Source organism: Muscardinus avellanarius (assembly GCF_963383645.1).
Source record: "Muscardinus avellanarius genome assembly, chromosome: 5".
Taxonomy (NCBI): Eukaryota; Metazoa; Chordata; class Mammalia; order Rodentia; family Gliridae; genus Muscardinus; species Muscardinus avellanarius.
Genome location: NC_137790.1, coordinates 137,688,062 through 137,711,753, shown reverse-complemented (window position 1 = coordinate 137,711,753; position 23,692 = coordinate 137,688,062). Strand labels below are relative to the sequence as shown.

Sequence of the window (23,692 nt, the reverse complement as noted above, 5' to 3'; positions counted from 1 at the left end):
CAGCCTCTAAAGGAGCTGAGGTTATGGGTCTGCCCTGCCACACCTGGTTCTCAATTTTATTTTTTAAATAAAAATAAATCATAGACCATGTCCTTGGGGTTGTTTTTTAGGTTTTTGTGATACGGCAGGATCATGCACACGTTCCAGGAAAAGAGAACTTTTAGAAGTGTTGAAAAGCGGAGTGTGTGGTGTACACCTGTAATCCAGTATTTGCGAGGCTAAGGCAAGAGGATTGCAGGTCCAAGGCCAGCTTCGACAAACTTAGTGAGGCCGTTTCCAAATAAAGAACAAATATAGGGCTGGAGGTGTAGCCCAGAGGTAGAATGCCCACGGGTTCAATACCCAGCACCACAAGTTTAATTAATTAATTATAAGAAAAATAGAAGAGTAGTCAAAAATCCTCAAGTCTCAGATCAGTCTTTGTAGGCAGAAGTCTGAATGTAGAAAATAGAACCTGTCGTTATTTTATTTACTTTATTTTACTGTTGATACTGGGGATTGAACTCTGAGACACTGTACCTCCAAGCCACACCCCCAGCCTGATATATTTTGAAACAGAGCCTCGCTAGATTGGTAAGAGTCTCACTACTTGCTGAGGCTGTCTTCAAATCTTCAATCCTCCTGTTTTAGCCTCCCATGTACTGTGATTACAGGCATGGACCACCACACCCGGGTGCCAGTGTTCTTAGTAATGAGAGGTTCCTGAGAGGCTGAGACCCTGTTTCAAACTAAAAATAAGGCTTGAGGATGTAGCTTGGAGGTAGAGCACCCTTAGGTTCAGTCCCTAATACCGGACCCCCATACACACAAAACAAAAACAAAAACAGAAAAAAACAAGAGAGTGGGTGGGAGACAGCCCCATATCCAGTGAGCACTGCCTCTTCAGTGCTAAGTGAGCTTGACTAAGGTCACTTAAGTAAGGCCAGTTTCCTCACTGGTGGATGGGAAGTACTACCAGTAGCTGCTTCGTAGAATTGATGAGAGTATTCAGAGTAGGAGAGGCACTTAGCACTTTCCAGGACAAAGCAAGTGCCCAGGAAATGTTGGGGGACAATGGTTGTACTGGTAGGAATTTGTGATTTTGTGAATTTATGATTTATGGAGTGGTAGGAAGCATTGTGAATTATTTTAGCCCAATGTCTCTCATCTGACTTCTCTTGGGTCGACTCTGTGGCTCTCGGTGGGGGTGGGGAGGGGGATTTGCCCCCCAGGGACGTTGGCCTTTAGGTTGTCAAATGGGGGGATGCTGTTGGCATCTAGTGAGTGGAGGTCATGCTCGGCTCTTCCTCCTACGATGCACAGGACAGCTCCTGTGATTATCATCCAGCCCCCCAAAAAACATTAGCAGTCCTGGGGTTGAGAAACCCTGGAAAATAAGCAAGAGGGGGCAAGTAATCTACCAAACCCATTGAGCAACTTCAGACACTCAGATCTTGGAATGTAAGTTGCTCAAGAACTTGAAATTGAGCGTCTAAACTGTGTTTTGACTGTGGAAAGAGAGGCAGTAATGGTTAGCTTGGTAATGCCTGAGCATGACCAAGCATCTCTTAGGACTAGTAAACAGTAGACGCTCACAAGGAATAGTCTTCCTGCTGGGATGGAGCCATTTCCAGCCAGATTTCCTTGCTTGATTTTCTTACGATCCAGTACACTGCTACCCCTCTGTTTTCTGTAGCCTGTTTTGCTGAGCATCTATAGATATGATTTTATTGGTGCATTATAGTCCCATCATAATGTATTTCATGGTAATGGTGACCTAGATGCACACAGCACTTGGTGGGCTTTCCCCGGGCTCCCTCCCCACTCTCCCCCTTTTGTGATGTTGAGGTTAGCCCTGGTAGTCTCACATAGGTATACAATGTCAATGGAAGTGATTCCTTCACTGAAGTTTCACCTCACTTCTGCTGAGGTTTTAATTTCTCGCTGGCGCCGGGCGTGGTGGCGCACGCTTGTCATCCCCGCGCTTGGGAGGCAGAGACAGGAGGATCGCGCAGGTTCGAAGCCAGCCGCGCGCGCTGGCTTAGGAGACCCTGTTTCCAAATAAAAATGTAAAAATAGGTCTGGGAGTGTAGTCCGGAGATAGAAGGGCTTCCAGGAACCCCAGTACCTCCAAAAAAATAATAATAATAATTTCTCGCTGGCTTAGGCTATGAAAGGTTTCCTTTAGATAACCAGAACTACAGCCCAGGTCTTTAAAGAAATCTCTCTCACTGTCCTGGAATTCCTTCTGATGATAACTAGTTTTGAAACTGTTCCTCATTCCCTGTCTACTGTGTTGTACTGGGTTTCAATAGAGCAGCTGCTTGGCTTCCTTTTCTTTTCTTTTTTCTTTTTTTTTTTTTTGTGGTGGTACTAGGGGTGGAACCCAGGGGCTTTCTACCTCCAGGCTATACTCCCAGACCTTTTTTATACTTTATTTGGAAACAGGGTCTCACAAAGTTGCTGAGAGCCTCACTAAGTAGCTGAGGCTGGCTTCGAACCTGGGTGATCCTCCTGTCTCAGCCTCCCAAGCGCGGGGATGACAAGTGTGTACCACCACGCCCGGCTTGGCTTCCTTTTCAATGGAACATCATAGCCAGCGACTGCAGACAACAGGTACAGGTAATCTCAGACAGAGCAAAGTGTTAGCTGAGCATGCCTGTGATCCCAATACTTAGGAGCTGGGACAGGAGGGTTGCAGGTTCAAAGATAGCCTCAACAATTTAGCAAGACCCTCAGAAAACTAGCAGGACCCTGTTTCAAAACAAAAACTAAACAAAAGGCCTGGGAGTAAAGCTCAGAGGTAGAATGCCCCTGGGTTCAATCCCCAGTACAAAAGTTGTTTTTTTTTTTTTTAAGCAAAGTGTTTGCAGCCTCTTCTCTATTAAAAATATTTGCTGACATCACTGCAAATCATCTCATACTTCTTGGATGTTTTTCTTTATCCTTTGCTTATAAAATACCTGTGTGGGTGCTTAGCTTAATATCCTACTCTGAAAGTATATTAAGAATCAAAGTACCAGCCAAACTTGGTGGCACATGCCTGTCATCCCAATACTTGGAGGCTGAGACAGGAGGATCACAGGTTAAAGGCCAGACTCAGCAAGTGGTGAGTCTCTCATCAACCCAGCGAGACCCTGTTTCAAAATAAAAATAAGAAATAGGAGCCAGGTGTGGTGGCGCACGCTTGTCATCCCAGCATTCAGGAGGCTGAGACCTGGAGGATCATGGTTTGCAGACAGCCTCGGCTACTTAGTGAGGCCCTCTGCAACTCAGTGAGACCCGGTTTCAAAATAAAGAATAAAAAATAGGGCAGGGGGTGTAGCTCGGAGGTCAAATGCCCCTGGGTTCCATCTCTAGAGCCGCAAAAAAAAAAAAAAAAAAAAAGAAAGAAAGAAAGAAAGAAAGAAAGGAAGGAAGAAAGAGAAAAAGAAATAGGACTGGGATTGTAGTTCAGAGGTAGAATGCCCCTGGGTTCAATCGCCAGTACCAAAAAAATAAAAATAAAGAATCAAAGTATCAAGATTCCAAAAGTCCACATTTCCTTCCCAAAGAGAAGTGAGCTATGAAAATAGCATGAAATCCACAAAAACCCAGAAGCATAGTATTCAGTTACCAAGAATCAGCTTTCCTAATCTTTTTCTTTTTTCTTTTTTCTTTTTTCCTTGTGATAACTGGGGATGGAACCCAGGGTCATTCTACCTCTAAGCTACACCCCCAGCCCTATTTTTTATTCTTTCTTTTGAAACAAGGTCTCACTAAGTTGCAGAGGGCCTCACTAAGTAGCTGAGGCTGGCCTCAAACCTGACACTCCTGTCTTAGCCTCCTGAATACTGGGATTTCAAGTGTGCACCACCACGCCCGGCCATCTTTCATGATCTCCCTCTCTTTAATTCCTTTACCTCTGTTCTTCTACGAGTGGTGCAAACTGTTCGTAAATTTAATGTGTGACTTAAAAGCCTTTTTTTTTTTTGGTACTAGGAATTGAACTCAGGAGCATTCTACCACTAAGCCACACCTCTAGCCTGTTGTATTTTAAAAGGGTCTCACTGAGTTGCTAAGGGTCTCACTAAATTGCTGAGGCTGGCCTCAAACCTACAGTCCTCCTGTCCATTATTTCATTATCTGTAAATTTTAACACCATTCTTACTGTAATCATAATTAAGGGAGGAATACTTCTGTCTACCATAGAGTGACTTTGTAAGCCTTGTTTTCCTTCCTACCCTCCCTGATATGCAAGCCTATCTCCATGTAAGTATCATCCACCTTCTAGTGACTGATCCTCTTCATTCTAACATTACCTAAAACGCAGGAAACATAGGAATGAGCCAAGAACTGTGGTTCTGAGCCTGCTCTTTCTTTGGGGAGATTTAAAAAATTCTGGTCCTCTGGTCAAACTCCAGTATTGAAACCAGGCTCACCATCCAAGTACAGTGGCTCATGCGTGTAATCCCAGTATTTGGGAGGCTGACACAGAGGATCGCAGGATCAAGGCCAATCCCAGCAACTCAGTGAAACCCTGTTTCAAAATAAAGGTAGAATAAAATGGGGCTGGGGGTGGAGCTCAGAGGTAGAATGCCCCTGGGTTGCTCTACCCCCAGTAACACACACGCACATGACACACACTCACCAGGGTGTAGAACCTAGTCCTCAGCATTTGCTAATACTCCCCAGGTTATCCCCACAGTGGGCAGCCAAGGTTGGGCACCCCCTGGTTTGGAAGAAATTCTATAGTGACGAGCAGAAAAAACGCCTCGTACAATATGTCACGTTCCCGTCTCCCATCCATTTCCAGGTGTTCCGGCATGGAGACCGAAGTCCCATCGAAACCTTTCCCAACGACCCTATTAAGGAATCCTCGTGGCCACAGGGATTTGGCCAACTCACCCAGGTTGGTTGGATTGTCCACTAAAGGTCATCAGTGAGTCTCCAGGGAAATCCACATAGAATACCCATTGCTTTGATGTTCTTTTACCCTGTTGGCTTTATTGACACACGAGTTGTACATGGACAACAAAAGATGTTTGAGTTGTTTGTTTGTTTGTTTGTTTGTTTGTTTGCAGTACTGGGGATTGAACCCAGGGCCATTCTACTTCTGAGCTACACCCCAGCCGTGTTTTATATTCTTTATTTTGAAACAAGGTCTCACTAACTTGCAGAAGTCCTCACTAAGTTGTGGCTGCCCATGAACTGTGATCCTCCTGTCTCAGCCTCCCAAGTACTGGGATTACAAGCGTGCGCCAGCCCACCTGGCTTAGGTGTATGAATTTAGAAACGCTAAGGAGAGGCAGGGCATTCTAATGAGACACACACTTGTAATCCCAGTACTTGGGAGGCTGAGACAGGAGGATCACAGGTTCAAAGCCAGCCTCAGAAATTTAGTGAGGCTCTCGGCAACCTAGTGAGACCCCTATCTCCAAATAAGAAATAAACTTGGGCAGAGGGTATAGTTTAGAGGTAGACTGATTCTGGATTCAACCCTCAATGCCAAAAAGAAAAGAAAGAAAAACTAAAGAGAACCAGAAAATACTCAGAAGCCAGTCCTTTGGCTTTTCAGCTTCCAAGAATTCAATTTCTAACACCATTCCAAGTAATGGCCAACACCGCTGGTCCACAAGCTGCCCTTTTTGCAAAATACTTTAATCTTAGCCCTTACTCTGTCATCTTGGCTCATGCTTATAATCCCAGTACTTGGGAGGTAGAGTTTGTAATCTCAGTACTTGGGAGGTTGAGAAAGGAGGATCACAGGTTTGGGGATAGCCCCAGCAAGTAGGGAAACTCAAAAAACTAGTGAAACTCTGTTTCAAAAAAATAAAATAGGGCCAGCGATGTAGCTTGGAGGTAGAATGCCCCTGGATTCAATACCCACTACTACACATACATAAAAAACTAATCTCTTATGAACTGGTCATAAATGAATTGTGCAGATAATAAATCATTTACTACACTAGAAGGTGTAAAGGTTACTTGGAAAAAATAGACTAGAATAAAATATTGACCCTTAAAAGAATTAAAATCTGTGAATGTAATAGTACATTCTCAGTTTGCCAAGGAATATATATCAACCAGAGATCTTGTTTACAAATGTACTCTTCTTGAAAGATTTTATGTATTTCCTAAAACTTTATAAATAAGAGTCGGTTCAAACTTTTAGGGACACCAATATAAATACTTTGGCTTGATAAGTAGCCTCTACTTAATTGGTATCAGTTTATTTTATTTTATAATTTTTATTATTAATATTTATTTATTTATTTATTTATTTATTTATTTATTTATTGTAGTACTAGGGATTGAGCCCAGGGACCTTCTACCAGTGTAAAGTGGTTGAATCCAGTGGTTGAATTTTATCCAGGAAATTCCTGCCAACTGGTCGACCTCTGCGTGCTTCCCATCATAGATCCGCTTCTACACCAAAAATGAAGCGTTGACTCAGACCAACCGCTACCTTCCAACTAACTGCACACAATGTCCAAGCCTCTGTGTCAAATGCTGATGGAGATAAACCAGTTGTCTAGACGCCCCAGTAATGAAAGGCTGCAGCTCTTTTTTTCTTCTTCTTCCAGTTTTCATTTAAATATGTTTTGTGATTGTGGAACTCTCGAAGCGCACCTCGTTCACGCCACATAGACAACAAGGAGAGGAGGCAGACTTTAGTGATGAAATGGCTCGTGCCCACCCGCGCTAATTTTTGCTTTTCTTTTCTCCTGTAGATAGGCATGGAGCAGCATTATGAACTTGGAGGGTATATAAGGAAAAGATACAGGAAGTTCTTAAATGAGTCCTATAGACGTGACCAGGTAAGTAAGGAGGGGTAGACAAGAGTGGGAACCTCGACTCTTGAAAGAATTAGAATCTGTAAATGTGATAGTCCGTTGCCAATTTTCCAAGGAACATACACCAGCCAGAGATCTTATTTAGCGATGTACTCTCCTTTAAAGACATATTTTTCCTAAAACTTTATAAATAGGAGTCGGTTCAAACTTTTATGGACACCTATGTAAATACTTTGGCTTGGCAAGCAGCCTCTGCTTAATTGGCGCTATTTATTTTATTATTTTATTATTTTGTTTGTGGAACCCAGGGGCATTCTACCTTCAAGCTATACCCTCAGCCCCATTCTTTATTTTGAAACAGGGTCTCACTGAGTTGCAAAGGGCCTCACTAAGTATCTGAGGCTGGCCACAAACCACGATCCTCCTGTCTCAGCTTCCCAAGTACTGAGAAACAAGCATGTGCCACCACGCCCAGCTTAGTATTTTATTCTATTTAATTTTTGTGTGTGTGCTACTGACGATTGAGGCCAGGGGTCCTCTACCTCTGAGCTACACCTGCAGCCCTATTTTATTTTTTTCTTTTGAAACAGGTTCTAAGTTGTGTAGGACCTCACTAAGTGGCTGAGGCTGGCCTTGAACTTGTGATCCTCCTGTCTCAGCCCCACAAGGACTGGGATCTCAGGCATGCGCCACCACGCCCAGCTAAATTGGTGCTGCCCAACTGCTCTATTGCACGGTGTGTTTCTAATATTATTTGTTCCCTAATAGATGTTACAGCTACGTGTCTGCTGATATTTTAGTGTGGATGGCTTCTTCTTTCTCTGATATCCTGTCAGCTCTGCAGAAAAAAATTAAAAACAAAGCTAAAACCTTCCCATTGGCTTCTGCTTCCATCTTTGCATCCTAGGTTTACGTCCGGAGCACTGATATTGACCGGACGTTGATGAGCGCCTTGACGAACCTGGCAGCCCTGTTCCCGCCCGAGGGCATCAGCGTGTGGAACCCCAGCCTGCCCTGGCAGCCCATCCCCGTGCACACCGTCTCTCTCTCCGAGGATCGGGTCAGTGTCCTGGGAGAGCCGGCGAGTTCACGCGGCCAGGAAGGAGGAAGGCAGGGTGCTTACGACTGTGAATTTGAGAATCTGGGTTGTGCAGTGTGTGTGTGTGTGTGTGTGTGTGTGTGTGTGTGTGTGTGTTACTGGATATTGAAGCCAGAGGCATTCTACCTCCAAGCTAAACCCCCAGCCCTATTTTTTTTTTTTTTGAAACAGGGTCTCACTAGGTTTTTGAGACCGGCCTCAAAGTTGTGATCCTCCTATGTCAGCCTCCCAATACTCGAATTATAGGAGTGTGCAGATAATAGGAACTGTCTTTGACAGATTCTTTGAATCTCCGTATTCACTTTGTTTTGCCATCATTTCAACGTTTGGCAGTTTGGCCCTCTCTGTTTTTACATACACACACACACACACATACAATGTGTACATACATGCACACACGCACGCACACATGCACACACACACACAAACATCTCCCACCATTCTCCTTTCAATTCCCAGGCTTTTGTTGCCCAACATAAGTTCCTCCTCTCCCCACACTACCCAGAGATCTCCCTGCCTACCAAATACTCCTCCCGCCATGAACACCTGAACACCTGCTTTCCCAGGTAGAGAAAGAAGGAAAGGTTTGCGTGTATAACTGGGACCCAGCTCTTCACATATGTCGTCAGGTTTCCCTCTTAGGAAGCCTTGAGTGGGCAATATTATGGTTCTTCTCTAGCAAGGGAAGACAGTGCTCAGAAAGGTCAAGTAACAGAATCGGCCCAGAGCCGCACGGCTGGCAAGGACGCCTCCTCCGCGGATCTAAACTAGGCCCGCCTCATTCCGGAGCAGTTTTCTTCCCACAAAATAGTGTTCCTCAAATTCAGCCAAGTATTAAAATCGCCTGGGAACCTTCGAAACTCCTGGTTGTGAGGGCACACCTCCAAACAAATCAGGGTCTCTGAGGGTAAGGCCCAGGCTTCAGAGTGGGGGCGCACGCCCCAAATCCCAGTGCTTTGGAGGCCGAGACAGGAGGATTGTAGGTTCAAGGCCAGCAGCTCACAGTGACTTGCTAAGATTCTATATCAAAATAAAAAACAAAAAGGGCAAGGGATGTAGCTCAGAGGTAGAGTGCCCCTGAGTTCAACACACACACACGAAGATACAGCGAGGCTTGGTGGCACATGCCTATAATCCCAGCCCTTGGGAGGGTGAGACAGGAGGATCTCAGGTTTGAGGCCAGCCTCAGCAACTTACTAAGGACTTCAGCAACTAAGCAAAGACCCTGTTGAAAATAAAAAGTAAAATAGGTTGGTGGTGCCTGTCGCTCAGGGAGAATGCGCCTTGGTTCAGTCCCCAGCTATACGCATACGCACGAGTGAGAGGAACAGTGTAGCTGCTATATGCAGGATGAGCTGTGACCACTGAAAGAGTGGCCCTTCACTGAGGGTTGACTGAATGGGAAGCACTCGTGGCATTTGAAACGTATATTATACTGGGTTTTACCAGCTGGAGGTAGTGAAGATAAAGCAAAGGGTTCTATTTGGATGTATTTTGAAAGTAGGTACACAGGTGTTTTAAGGGATCTATTTTTAGATATATTTTGAAGGTAGACCCCAAAAGTGATTGGTCTGTGAGGCAAGTTGACCAATTTTGCCTTAGGTAAAAGTAGAGACATTAGCAAGAAGAAATGGTTAAAAATAAGAAGTTCGGGTCAGCTTCATACGTGCCAATGCTGAGGAGTTCAGCCGTCACAGAAACCATTCAAACAGCCCTCTCCAATAAGGGCTGAGATGCAGGCGTGAAGGAAACTAAGACCAACAAAATAAAGTTGGGTGAGCCGGGCGTAGTGCCGCACGCTTGTAATCCCAGTACTTGGGAGTCTGAGACAGGAGGAGGTTCGAGGCCAGCCTCAGCTACTTAGGCCCTCCACAACTTAGTAAGGCCCTGTTTCAAAATAAAGAATAAAAAGAAATTGGTCTGGGGAGTAGCTCAGAGGTAGAGTGCCCCTGCGTTCCATCCCCAGAACCACAAGAAAAGAAAAAAAATACAGTTGGGTATCATCCACCCAGAGCTGGGAGTTAAGACCGTACGAGGCTGTGGGATTTCAGCTCATTTGAGGGTGATCATTTATGTCTTCCTCATAGGTTTTAAGTTATATTTTTTCATGCACTTAATATGTACCCTTAGAAGTCTGCAAATTTGCAAGAACTGAACTTAATAAACAGTTGGTTGATCTCTTAGGATTCTTCCCCAGACCTCTCATTTATTTCTCCATATTCCTGTGGGCAAAGGGTTTAAACAGATGTGCGTTTAGTGGCCTAGATGAAAGTGCCAGGCAAAAGAAGAATTACAGTTATTTACATCGAAAACTGGTGAGCAAGCCGGGCGTGGTGGCGCACGCTCGCAATCCCAAGATTTGGGAGGCTGAGACAGGAGGATTGCGGTTTGAGGACAGCCTCAGCTACTCAGGCCCTTTGCAACTCAGGGAGACCCTGTTTCAAAACCAAGAATAAAAACACAGGGCTGGGGGTGTAGCTCAGAGGTAGATTGCCCCTGGGTTCCATCCCCAGTACCGCAAAAAAAAAAAAAAAAAAGAAAGAAAAAGAAAAAAAATCTGGCGAGTGTGAATATTTACCAACAGCACATTCCTAGTTAGGCAAGTTCAGAAAAGAAACAAAAATAAATAAAGGTGTTCAGATCTGAGTACATATCCTACTGTTTTCTTTTTATTTTTCTTTGTAGTGCTGGGGATTGACCCTGGGGGGATTCTACCTCTGTGCTACACCCCCAGCCCTCTTTTTTTTTTTTTTTTTTGGTGGTACTGGGGTTCCTGGAAGCCCTTCTATCTCCGGGCTACACTCCCAGACCTATTTTTACATTTTTATTTGGAAACAGGGTCTCCTAAGCCAGCGCGCGCGGCTGGCTTCGAACCTGCGCGATCCTCCTGTCTCTGCCTCCCAAGCGCGGGGATGACAAGCGTGCGCCACCACGCCCGGCTACCCCTGCCCTCTTTTATTTTTATTTTGAATCAGGGTCTCAGGAGGTTGATGAGAATCTCACTACTTGCTAAAGCTGCCTCCTGCCTCAGCCTCCCAAGTGCTGGGATTACAGGCGTGGAGCCTCATCCTACCATTTTAAGACCTACAGCCCATCTGTCTATTCCAAGTTTAGTTTCTGTTCAGCTCAGCACATTTGAAGCTTTACTAAGGCCCATTTAGACCTAATGAGGCTGAAGATCTCGGGGCGGCTTCCTTGGCACAATTCTTCTGGCTGATCAGGTTCTTCTGATTTTTTTTTCCCTCAGTTGCTCTACCTGCCTCTCAGGAACTGTCCTCGTTTTCAAGAACTGGAGAGCGAGACTTTGAAATCAGAGGAATTCCAGAAGAGGCTGCGCCCCTATAAGGTTCAAAGGAGCCCCACTGCTGGGTCTTGTACTTCCATGGGCGGCCCAGGACAGAGGGTGAAGCTTTGGCTTCTTAAACGTGTGGGATGAGCCCGGCGCGGTGGGCACGCTTGTCATCCCAGCACTCGGGAGGCGGAGACAGGGGCATCATGATTCGCGGACAGCCTCAGCTACTTAGTGAGGCCCTCTGCAACTCACGAAGACCCTGCTTCAAAATAAGGAATAAAAAATAGGGCTGGGGGTGTATCTTGGAGGTAGAATGTCCCTGGGTTCCATCTCCAGTACCCCCCCCACACACACACACGTGGAATGAGTGTATCTGGTGGTGGCCCATGATTACAGTAACGAGTTAAAGTATTTAAGAGGAGGAGTCATCACTACGTGATCCCCGATCCCCTTCCTTTTCAAATCTCGTACCCACGTCCCTGGTGTTTCTGGCAGGGACCAGCTGCAAGCCAGTAGCTACATGAGAATTTGCAAGTCTAAAAATCACCTACTCTATTGAGGTTGAGTATTTGGGGCTTTTTCATTTCTTCCTTTTTTTTTTTTTTTTCTTTTCCCTTTTTTGCAGTACTGGGGATGGAACCCAGGGGCATTCTACCTCTGAGCTACACCCCCAGCCCTACTTTTTTATTCTTTATTTTGCAACAGGGTCTCACTGAGTTGCAAAGGGCCTAAGTAGCTGAAGCTGGCCGTGAACTGCGATCCTCCTGTCTCAGCCTCCCAAATGCTGAGATTACAAACGTGCGCACCACGCCCAGCTGGGCCTTTTTCTTTCCAAGCTTAGGATAGGGGGTTTTTGGTTTATTTGTTTGTTTTATTAAGGTGACTCCCATTTGGGGATTGCACAAAAGGTAGGTGTAAAGGTGCAGTACTAGTGATTGAACCCATAGGCATTCTACTTCTGAGCTATACCCATGGCTCTATTTTACTTTATCTATCTATCTTCCTTCCTTCCTTCCTTTCTTTGCTTATTTATTTTTTATTTTTTGCAGTACTGGGGGTGGAACCCAGGGGCATTCTTTTATTTCACAATAGAGTCTCACTCAGTTGTGGAGAGCCTCACTAAGTAGCTAAGGCTGGCCGTGAATCTACGATCCTTCTGTCTCGGGCTCTCAAGAACTGGGATTACAAGTGCGCACCACCATGCCAGGCTTGCTTTATTTATTTATTTATTTATTTATTTATTTATTTATTTATTTTGCAGCACTGGGGATGGAACCCAGGGGCATCCTACCTCTGAGCTACACCCTTAGCCCTATTTTTTTTTAATTCTTTATTTTGAAACAAGGTCCCACTAAGCTGCAGAGGGCCTTACTAAGTGGCTGAGGCGTCTCAGCCTCCCAAGTACAGAGAATACTTAATGAGACCCTGTTGCAAAATAAATGAATGCCCCTGGGTTCTACCCCAGTACTGCAAAAAAAGCCTGTGCCACCAAGCCTGGCTTCGTGGCTGTATTTTTAATTTCCTTGTGAACTCTAGAGGGAGCTCGTCTTGATTCCAAAAATACTTCACTTTTTAGAGTTGTTACTGGGATCATATGGAATTTGTTAACTTAGGGAGATTATGGCTTTTCAGTATAAAGTCATCTTTCTTTCTTCTTTCTTTTCTTTTTTTTTTTTTTTTTTTTTTGGTGGTATTGGGGTTCCTGGAAGCCCTTCTACCTCCGGGCTACACTCCCAGACCTATTTTATATTTTCATTTGGAAACAGGGTCTCTGAAGCCAGCACGGCTGGCTTTGAACCTGTGCGATCCTCCTGTCTCTGCCTCCCAAGCGTGGGGATTACAAGCGTGCGCCACCACGCCCGGCTGAAGTCATCTTTTTAAAAATGCAGTATATTTTTCTTCTTGTTTTTATTATAAATATCATTTACCTTCAAGTTACACCTCTAGCCCTTTTTATTTCTTTTTTTTTTTTTCTTTTGGTGGTACTGGGGGTGGAACCCAGAGGCTTTCTACCTCCGGGCTATACTCCCAGACCTTTTTTTAAATATATTTTATTTGGAAACAGGGTCTCACTAAGTTGCTGGAAGCCTCACTCTGTAGCTGAGGCTGGCTTCGAACCCGTGCAATCCTCCTGTCTCAGCCTCCCAAGCGCGGGGATTACAAGCGTGCGCCACCACGCCCGGCTTTATTTCTTATTTTGAAATAAGGTCTTGCTAAAGGTCTGCACAAATGCACAAGGCCATCTCCCACAGCAGAGAATATCCAGTCCCAGATAACAAAATATGCTTGATGAGAAAGCCTAGCGTATAAACAACGTTTTATCTCTGTTTGTATTCCAGGATTTTATAGAAACCTTGCCCACACTTTCAGGATTTCATGCTCAGGACCTTTATGGAATTTGGAGTAAAGTCTACGACCCTTTATATTGCGAGGTAAAAGAAAAAATATACTAAAGATTAATTTGTTGTCTTATTTTATGGTTTAGACCTATTTTAAAATTGCTAAATATATTTTCTTTCTCCTTTTTATGGATGTGTTACTTATACTTCCTCTGATATTGAAACATAATTCAAGATGTCCATATATAACCTCAAAAATCCTGACTTTGCTCTTCTCTTAATAATTTGTGTTTTCAGCCCTGAGAATATATTGCTAAAAAAAATTACTTTCATTCTATACATTGTCACTTGTTTATCTCATGGTCATTCAGGACTGCTGAGCTCCTGTCATGGCTTTTAATGAAACAACAACCACCACCACAAAACAATGTCATTAAACAGAAAGAGGGGGGAAGTTGCCTGATTTCTAGGCATAGAAATAAGCCCACCGTGAGCCAGACTATATTGAAATTGACTTACGAAAAGGAACTTCTTTGCTAGGTAATGCGTTCGAAATCATCTTTGGAGCCAGATAAATTGCTATTGCGTTCTACAAGGCTGCTCACTGGACTCCACCTTCTGACCCAAAGCGTCCTCTATTTCTCTTTCCCCGAGCAGTTCACTCTATCCTGGGGTAAAATAAATTCTGACCTGACTTCCTTCTTTATTCACTTCTGGGGTGTGTGTGTGTGTGTGTGTGTGTGTGTGTGTGTGTGTGTGTTGGAATTAAACTCAGGGGCGTTCTACCTCTTCACCTCTAGCTCTTTTTATTTTTTTATTTTGAAACAGGGTCTCACCAAGTTGCCCAAGCTGGCCTCGATCCTGCGACCTTCCTGTCTCAGCCTTCCAAGTTGTGGGATAAGATCACTTTTGATCTGGAAATCATCGTGGGGGCTGAGTGACAAGAGTTCCCCTCTCAGCTCTGTCTCAGGAACAGATGACGGTGTGCCCACTGTGTGATCATGAATTGGTCCAACCACAAGCTGCTCTCACTGTACATCCACTTCATCCCCAGCCTCTGTTTCCATGGAGACTTGTGAGTCTCCTAAGAGACCTTCAGTGGAGACAAGAACTCATCCTTTAGTTCCTGTCTCTCTTTGTTTCTCTTCCTTATTACAGTTGTGTTTTAGTTTTGCGTGCATGCTCAGGGTGGCAAGCATGCTAAGCGCATCACTGAGCTGTACCCCAGCTCCATACGGCAGCTTGGTCTGGGTTCTCACACCAGTGGCCCCAGTACCTGGGAGGCTAAGATAGGAGCACCCCAGTTTCATGGCCAATGAGCAGTAACAGTGAAAGACCTTGTTTCAAAATAAAAAACGAGAAGGGCTGGGGATGTAGCTCAGTGGTAAAACACCCCTGGGCTCAATCCCCCGTGTCACAACAAATAGAATAAAATAAAAACAGGAAGGAGGCACATCCTTACCCAACAAGTCTCCTTACTCTGCCAAACATGATTCTCACATTTACACGTTTCCCAAGGATTAGGCCAAAAGTTGTGGACTAGGTAGGAAGAGGCAAATTAGTTTCTGTACATTTTTCTTCTGAAAGTCAATATCACGACCTATCACAATATAAATTCCTTTGTGTGTGTGGGGGGGGTACTGGGAATGAAACCCAGGGGCATTCTACTTCCAAGCTACACCCCCAGCCCTATTCTTTATTTTTCATTTTGAAACAGGGTCTCACTGAGTTGCAGTGGCCTCATACTACAACCGAGTTGTAGTAGCTGAGGCTAGCCTCCAACAGCAATCCTGTCGCAGCCTCCCAAATGCTGGGATTACAAATGGGTAACACCACACCCAGCTCACAATAGAAATTATTAAAAAGAAAGGGCAAGAAATAAAGGCCAGCCCCAGTTGTTCTTGTGGGATGAAAGGAGATGAAAACATATCAACAAAGATCATCACACATTTAAAAATATGCACCCATTTTCCTCTTTTTCTTTTCTTTTTTTTTTTTTCTTTGCTACAGGGTGTTCACAATTTCACTTTACCCTCCTGGGCCACCAAGGACACCATGACCAAGTTGAGAGAATTGTCAGAATTATCCCTCCTGTCCCTCTATGGAATTCACAAGCAGAAAGAGAAATCTAGACTGCAGGGGGGTAAGTGAATTTTTGTTTTTATGTTGTGTAAGTGTGTGTGGTACTGGGGATTGAGCCCAGGGGCATTCTACCCCTCACCGCCACCCCAGGCCTATTTTCTTTTTATTTTGAAACAGAGTCTCACTAGGTTGATGAGGGTCTTACTACTTGCTGAGGCTGTCCTTGAACCTGCAATCCTCCTGTCTCAGCCTCCCAAGTACAGGCAGTACAAGCATGTGCCACCATGCCCAGCTGTCGTTTTTAAAATGAGGGGAGAGCATTGGCTCTGCAGCTGGGTGATCTGAGCAAGAATCTCAGTCCCACCAATAGTCCACCGAGCGACCTCAGGCAGCTCCCTTTGCCAATCTTGTATCCGTTTCTGTTTTGCAAAATGGAAATAATAATGTGTACTTCATAGATAGGATTAAAGTGAATCCATATATTCTAAAGTCTTGAATAAACCAAATCTGGCACATAATACATTGTCAGTAAACATCGTGTTTCTGCAGCGATCAGTATAATCCACCTGGGCCCTTATTTTCCCACCTGGAAAATGAAAGCTTTAGCCTCAAGCTAAAGGGCCCTTTTAGTCTCTTCCAGATGGAAGAACCAAAGATTTGTCTCTGAGCTGTCTCAAGGATTCAGTCTCTTCTTGATAAAAGAACCAAAGATTTGTCGCTGAGTCCCAGGAAAATGCATTGTGTCTGGTCACCAGGATGATAAATTTTTCCAGTGGGAGGTTTGACTGAAGAAGCTGGTTTTCCTGAGGCCCTGGTGGTGGCCACTGTTAAAGCTAATAGAACACATGTTGCTGAGTAAATTAAAATATTGCAACTGATAAGTTTGGGGCCACACTTGAATTTTTCCATGGGCGTTGAAAGGTCTTGAGGTTTATTTATCTTCTCAGTTAGAATTGGCTGTTCATGCCAGGAGTGGTGGCGCACGCTTGTAATCCCAGTACTTGGGAGGCTGAGACAGGAGAGTCAGAATTCTGCGGCCAGCATCAGCTACTTAGTGAGGCCCTCTGCAACTTGGTAAGACTCTGTTTCAAAATGAAGAATAAAAAACAGGGATGGGGGTGTCACTCAGAGGTAGAATGCCCCTGAGTTCCATCCCCAGTACTGCAAAAAAAGAAAAAGAAAAGAATTGACTGTTTATAACATAGCACAGCCTGCCATAATGAAGGTAGCCCAGGCAGGATTCTGGGTCCTTGAATCAGGATAAATGAACAGAAGAAAGAAGCCAAGACCAAGCAGGATGAGGACAGATGCTGGGGCCTCGGGGGCAGCTGGGTGGTCAGGCCAACACGCCAAGTAGAGAGTCAGGCTCGGATGAGGCCAACACATGTACTGAAACTAGGAATAATGGGCGAGAGAAGGTCCCTGATAAGGAAGAAGACTGACCTAATGAAGAAGTGCAAGCCACAGGAAAGCTTCCAGATCAGGTAGACATGTATTATAGACACTTTGTGGAAACTTTTACCATCACATCAGGATTCTAGATAGTGCCAGACGCTGTTTACTATCCGATCGGGACAGATTCATCGAGGCCCCAAAGAGAATGCACGGTGGCAAAGCATTTGGGGGAGGGGATGCTGAACCACGCTGGGAGGATGTTCACCGAGAGCTGGATAAATAGAATTGAAATTGCCAACCAGACAGTCCACTCTATGTGGCTTGTATTAGTTTGCATCTCACTATGATACATAATTACATTGGACCGATAAAAGGGAAGGGAGGGAGGGAGGGAGGGAGGGAGGGAGGAAGGGCTGCATGTCTGGTATAACATGAGACGATAACCTGACAAGCCGTAACCATGAGCCGATGAGATATGGAAACAGAACGGTCAGGTATAGCTTCCTGTGAGACAGAGTAGGTTGGAGCTAAGCATTCACAACAGTGGCTGTTAAGAGCAGAGGATGCTGCAGACCTGCTGCTCACAGAGGTCCTCATTTGTGGGCGTAGAAGCAGACCTGCTGGAGTAGCCAAGTCCTTCCTCCACATCAAGGACACCAGCAACAAGACCCGGCAAGTCCATGTCTTAGGAGAGCCTGGTGTGCTGGGGAGATTACCTGGCAGGGCGCCGACTGTGTGAAGGAGCAGAGGCCCTGAAGGAAGCTGGATCTTAGGTGCTTGGCCACAGAAGCACGGCGACATGCTGGCCGCGTAGACACCAGCCCTTGCCCTTGCTTCTGGTCTTCCAGGTGCCGGCAGTACGGCTCTGGCCCCAGCCCTATCGCAGTGCGAAGGTGGCATCCTCGGTTTAGTTCCCCCAGCCCCTTCACGGTGGATTCAGGAGTCGAGCCCCTTACAACTCAAAGTGCAGCCCCTGGTCCCACGACAGCCCAGCAGCCAGCAGCCGCTACCAGTGCCGCATCTCTGGCCTCTTTCCCAAACCTTGCCCACCTCGGCAGCTTAGCAAGACATCGCCTCGGCAGCTTAGCCGGGCCCTCAACAACTGTTGAGTTTGAAGCTGGATTTTGATAAAAACCCCAATGTGCTTTACACCAGACAGGAGTTGACGGAAGTCCGATACTTGATCCAGGGGTGCGTGTAGACGGGTTAGAAAGAGGGTTTATGCTAACACCTGTGCATCCTCCACCATTTTATCTTTGGGATGATGGAGGATTGCACTGGAAGAAACGACATCCTCTCTCTGGGTGCCAATCTCCCCATCTGATATGAGGATTAAACTGGATCCTGTCTGTACGGGTCCTTCCCTAACCTGGTGTCTGCTCGTGGATTCTAAAGGCTGGCGCTTACGTGAGCCCACCTCCCCTGCTTCCTGAAGGAAGTCCAGGGCCACTCACGATCCAGAAAGCCGTTTCCTGCATAGTTCTGCCAAAACGCAAGTTCAGCCCTACTGTCCTGATCTGGCGAGGCAAGAGAGATTTGCCAGCCTGTACTAGAATTACAGGTGTGCACTACTGTGCTTGGCTACAAACCAGATTTTGATATACTAGATTTATAACCTAGCTTTTCTGCTTACAAACTGTATAACCTCCAACTAGTTGCTGAGTCTCTTTGAGCTTCATTTTCCCTACCTATAAAAACAGAGACCAGAGTCTGGCGCAGCGGTGCACACCCGCAATCTCAGTACTTGGGAGGCTGAGACAGGAGGATTGCAGGTTGGCGGCCAGCCTCAGCAACTTAATGAGATCCTGTTTCAAAAATTAAAAAAAAAAATAGGGTGGGGGGTGTAGCTCAGAAGTAGAACACCCTGGGTTCAACCCCCAAAATCATAAACATGTGCATGCGCGCGCACGCACACACACACACACACACACACACACACACACACACACACTTGTGATAGTCACTCCTATTTGATCGGAAACAGTATTATTCTAAAACTACCCAATACTCATGGCCAAGCTGTAGTCCATCCCAAGGGCACCTGTTGGCAAAGATCAAGCCGCCACCTGCAGATGGCTGCCATGACTCCCAGAAACTGGGCCTCAGAGTTTAGCAGCGACATCGGGTCAAGACCAAGTGTTAAGTCCGTGAAGTACTCTTGAGAGCCACCTTCTCCGGACAGAGAGGACCTGTTAGGAATGCAGCACCCGGAGCCTGCCGTGCTCTTCCTGAAGGAGAACACATCACCTGCCGCCTTCATTAACTCCTCACTGGTGTGCCGGCCCATATTTTCTATTTCATGAGCCTTTTGAGAGCCAGGGACCGGGTCTGATCCACTTCACAGCGTCTGAGCTGTTCAGTGTGAATTTGCTGAGTGCACTAGAGTCTGGAATTCTAATTTGTGTGTTAACAGCGATGCCTGCTCATTACCCAGCACAAACACCACCTGCCATTCTCCCGCCCGGAGAATGCTTGCCTGGCGGGGAGACACGAGTTGGCCGCGGGAGTGTCCTCAACAGAGAGGCTGGCACTGGGAGGGACCCCGCAGCTCAGTGGTTGCAAACAGGACAGAGACCGTGAGTTGTGCCTCTGCCTTTGGGTAGGAAGGGCGTGAAGGTCCCCTCTACTGACAACAGACAGATACTGGCCGAATGCTGAGGCTTCCGGCCGCTCCCCAGTAGCGGTCCTCAGAGTAACAGGAAGAAGTGGTTCACAGAAAGCCCACGCTCTCTGCACACATCCAGGGGCGGCTCTCCCGTGGCCTCCCACAGGTCCGACTGCCAGAGAAGAATCCAGAGGGGAGACAGGGATGTGGCCAGCAGCTGTCTCTGGGTCTACTCTGGGGAAGGTCATCAACTATGAACTGCCTTGTAGAGTCTGAAGAAATCATCTGCAATTCCTTCCAAGTCGAATCAGCCGGTTCACTGGAGCTTCATTGGGCCTGGTGGTGCATACCTGTAATCCCAGTCCTTGGGAGGCTGAGACAGGAGGATCACAGGTTTGAGGCCAGCCTTAGCAATTTAGCAAGATCTTGTTTCAAAATAAATCAAAAGAGCTGGGGCACAGCTCAGAAGTAGAACACCCCTGGGTTCAATTCCTAGCACCAAAACAAAACAAAAACAGCAGGCGCTCCAACTTGATCTTCATCAAAGCCCAGCGTCGGGGAGTCCTGGAATGCCAACCCCGCTCTGTTTAACTAGCCAGCCGGGCGAGTCACTTACTGTCTCTGGGCTTTGTTTACCTCGGTTGTGAGTGAGGGATGAGACCAAGAGCCAGTAAAATAATGCTTAGTAAACCATGCTACTTAGTACACAGGCAGAGGCTAAACTAAATGAGGCCTTGGCCTCTAATTCAAGTCACGGCCGGGAGAATCGCCAATTTTGAATAGACACAAAGCTCATGAACTGAGATAGAAGCCTGGGCGCGGCTGAGCTCCAGTGGTGATCTGTTATCTCCTTCAAGGTGTCCTGGTTAACGACATCTTGAATCACTTGAAGAGCGCAACCCAACCACAGAACTACAGAAAGCTGGTCATGTACTCCGCGGTAAGTGTCCCTGTCTCCAGTTTGCAGCCACTTGGTCGGGCAGGAGATCTTTTGGGGGTGGGAGACTCATCTTCTTTCTCTTCCCATCACCACCAGAGATTTTAGAATTAAACCTGTCGTTCTGGCCCTGGAGGAACTCACAATTTAATGCCAATACTGACAAAGGACACATAAATATATAAACATGAGCCAGGAATGGCACCCAGTGCCTATAATCCTAATACTTAGAAGGCTGAGACAGGAGGATCACAGGTTTGAGGTCAGCCTCAGCAAGTAGTGAGATTGGCCTAGGAAGACACTGTTTTAAAATAAAAATTAAGCCCGGCGTGGTGACGTGCTCTTGTAATCCCCGCGCTTGGGAGGCGGAGACAGGAGGATGGCGCTGGTTCGGAGCCAGCCTCGCTGGCTTTAGAGACCCTGTTTCCAAATAAAAATATATATATAAAATAGGTCTGGAAGTGTAGCCTGGAGGTAGAAGGGCTTCCAGGAACCCCAGTACCACCAAAAATAAATAAATAAATAAATAATAAAAATAAAAATAGGGCTGTGGGGGATAGCTTGGAGGCAGAATGCCCCTGAGCTCAATCCCCAAATTGAATAAATAAATGTATAAACACCATACAAAGGCAGCACCGAGATATCATATCAGCAACTGCCTTGGTGCCTCGGGAGATAAGGAGCAGAAGCAGGGAGGTTCCAACCTCCTTGTGAGGGAAGGGGTTAGCAGAAGTGGTCACTTGTTGGAGTATAAAGCTCAAGAAGGGACTTTATTGACCAGAACATCATTCAAAGAAGCTGGTAACGAATTAGTAGACGTTACCCATGCTGCCCAATATGGAGTTCACAACCACATGTAACTATTTAAATATATTAACTTTCTGTGGTACTGGGGGTGGAGCCCAAGGGCATTCCCTCTGAGCAACACCCCCAGCCCTGTTTTTTATTCTTTATTTTGAGACAGGGCTCACTGAGTTGCAAAGGGCCTCGCTAAGTAGCTGAGGCTGGCCGCGAACCTCGATCCTCTCATCTCAGCCTCCCAAATACTGGGATTACAAGTGTGCACCACCACGCCCGGCACTTAAATTAATTATAATTGCATGGAATGAACAAATTAACGCCTCGGAGACACGTACAGTCAGCGGCGCCTGAATTGGACAGCGCAGTACAGAGAGCTGGCTGCAGTCATCACGGGAAGTGTTGTTAGACAGCCTCACCCTAGAGCCTCAGAGCGCTTAGAGGAAGGCAGCTCCAAGCGAGGACAGAACAAGTCTTTTTTTTTTTTTTTTTTGCAGGTCTGGGGGGTGGAACCCAGGGTCATTCAACCTCCGAGCTACAACACCCCCCCATGCCCTATTTTTTATTCTTTATTTTGAAACCGGTCTCACTGAGTTGCAGAGGGCCTCACTAAGTAGCTGAGGCTGTCTGCGAACCGTGATCCTCCGGTCTCAGCCTCCCGAATGCTGGGATTACAAGTGTGTGCCACCACGCCTGGCTTACTCTTTATTTTTGAAACAGGGTCTCACTAAGTAACCGAGAGCCTCACTAAGCTGCTGAGGCTGGCTTTGAACCTGTGATCCTCCTGTCTCAGCCTCCCAAGGACTGGGATTACAAGTGTGTGCCACCATGCCCAGCTTTACAATTATTTTTAAACTACACTCTCTACTTATATTTTGGCCTCTCCAAACAGTCATGATGTCATATCCTGTTCAGCAACTTTAAAAATCAAAGATGATATTGATCTGTAGGAAAATATCTGTGGCAATACTGTGTCCTGAAATACCTAAAATTTAACAACAAAAAAAAAAAAGATTGAAACAAATGAAAGCAGAGATCTGCTGTACTGGGAAAAGGCACAGGACTTAAAACCAGGAGGCTTGATTTACAGCAACTTCATTCAATTTTATGCTTAAACGACAATAAGCCAGTGACTCAGTTTCCCTAGGTCTCAGTTTCTTCTTTATACATGAACACATGATATGATAATATTGCCAAGAAAGATGCTTTGGTAAAATGCTAATGCATATTAGATGTAAATCTGAGCCAGATCTAAGGATTTCTTTTGGGGGGGCGGCAAATAGTGATATACTTTATTTTTTAGATTTTGCTTTTTTATTTTATTTTTATTTTTTTGGTGGTACTGGGGTTCCTGGAAACCCTTCTACCTCCGGGCTACACTCCCAGACCTTTTTTTTTTTTTTTAAATTTGGAAACAGGGTCTCTTAAGCCAGCGCGGCTGGCTTCAAACCTGCCTGATCCTCCTGTCTCCGCCTCCCTAGCGTGGGGATTACAAGCGTGCGCCACCACGCCTGGCGTATTTTTTGCTTTTTATTGGTGCCTTGTTGTCATACATCTTAATGCATACAGGAGGGTAGAGGCGTACATGCACACATCACTGGTTTCTTAAATGACTTGTTCTCCTGTCTCGGTAGCATGACACTACCGTGAGTGGCCTACAGATGGCGCTAGATGTCTTCAATGGAATCCTCCCTCCCTACGCGGCTTGCCACATAATGGAGTTGTACCTGGATGAGGGGTAAGGGTCCGACAAGTACTTTGGATTGTGCGTCTGCCTGTCTTTGACTTGGTTTCATAGTCATAGGGAAGAACGGTGGTGAATAACCATATCTGTTAGTCATGGTGCCTTTGTTTTCATGAAATCCTTTTCTGGAAAATAATGCATATATAGAGAAGATGGGAAATTTGAAAGAACCAACTTAAATGAGACTTTGTTTATATGTGTGTGTGTGTGTGTGTGGAGGGGGGGGGGTTCCCTGAGAATTGAACCAGAGGCATTCTGCCTCTAAGCTACGCCCCCAGTCCTATTTTACTTTTTTTTTTTTTTTTTTTTTTTGGTGGTACTGGGGTTCCTGGAAGCCCTTCTACCTCCTGCTCCACTCCCATGGGCTCCACTCCCAGACCTATTTTTATACTTTTTAAATTTGGAAACAGGGTCTCTTAAGCCGGCACGGCTGGCTTCGAACCTGCGAGAACCTCCTGTCTCGGCCTCCCAAGCGCGGGGATTACAAGCGTGCCCACCACGCCCGGCTTTACTTTTATTTTGAAATAGGGTCTCACTAGGTTGATGAGAATCTCACTGCTGCCTGAGGCTGTCCTTGAACCTGCGGTCCTCCTGTCTCATCTTCCCAAGTACTGGAATTACGAGCCTGTACTACCATACCTGGCTT

The 23,692-nt window shown here is 45.8% G+C and overlaps 1 protein-coding gene across 1 annotated transcript in view; it reads left to right on the top strand.

The window, feature by feature from the left end:
• The window catches only part of ACP3 (acid phosphatase 3), a gene marked incomplete at both ends in the record, with an annotated part of 52,757 nt that overhangs the window by 13,735 nt on the left and 15,330 nt on the right, over positions 1-23,692 (top strand). The window contains 8 exons of the mRNA XM_080696616.1: positions 4,775-4,870; positions 6,693-6,779; positions 7,663-7,815; positions 11,102-11,200; positions 13,486-13,578; positions 15,496-15,628; positions 20,425-20,507; positions 22,937-23,040. Of these exons, the coding sequence (XP_080552742.1) occupies positions 4,775-4,870; positions 6,693-6,779; positions 7,663-7,815; positions 11,102-11,200; positions 13,486-13,578; positions 15,496-15,628; positions 20,425-20,507; positions 22,937-23,040 (848 nt within the window). The remainder of the gene's footprint in view (positions 1-4,774; positions 4,871-6,692; positions 6,780-7,662; positions 7,816-11,101; positions 11,201-13,485; positions 13,579-15,495; positions 15,629-20,424; positions 20,508-22,936; positions 23,041-23,692) is intronic.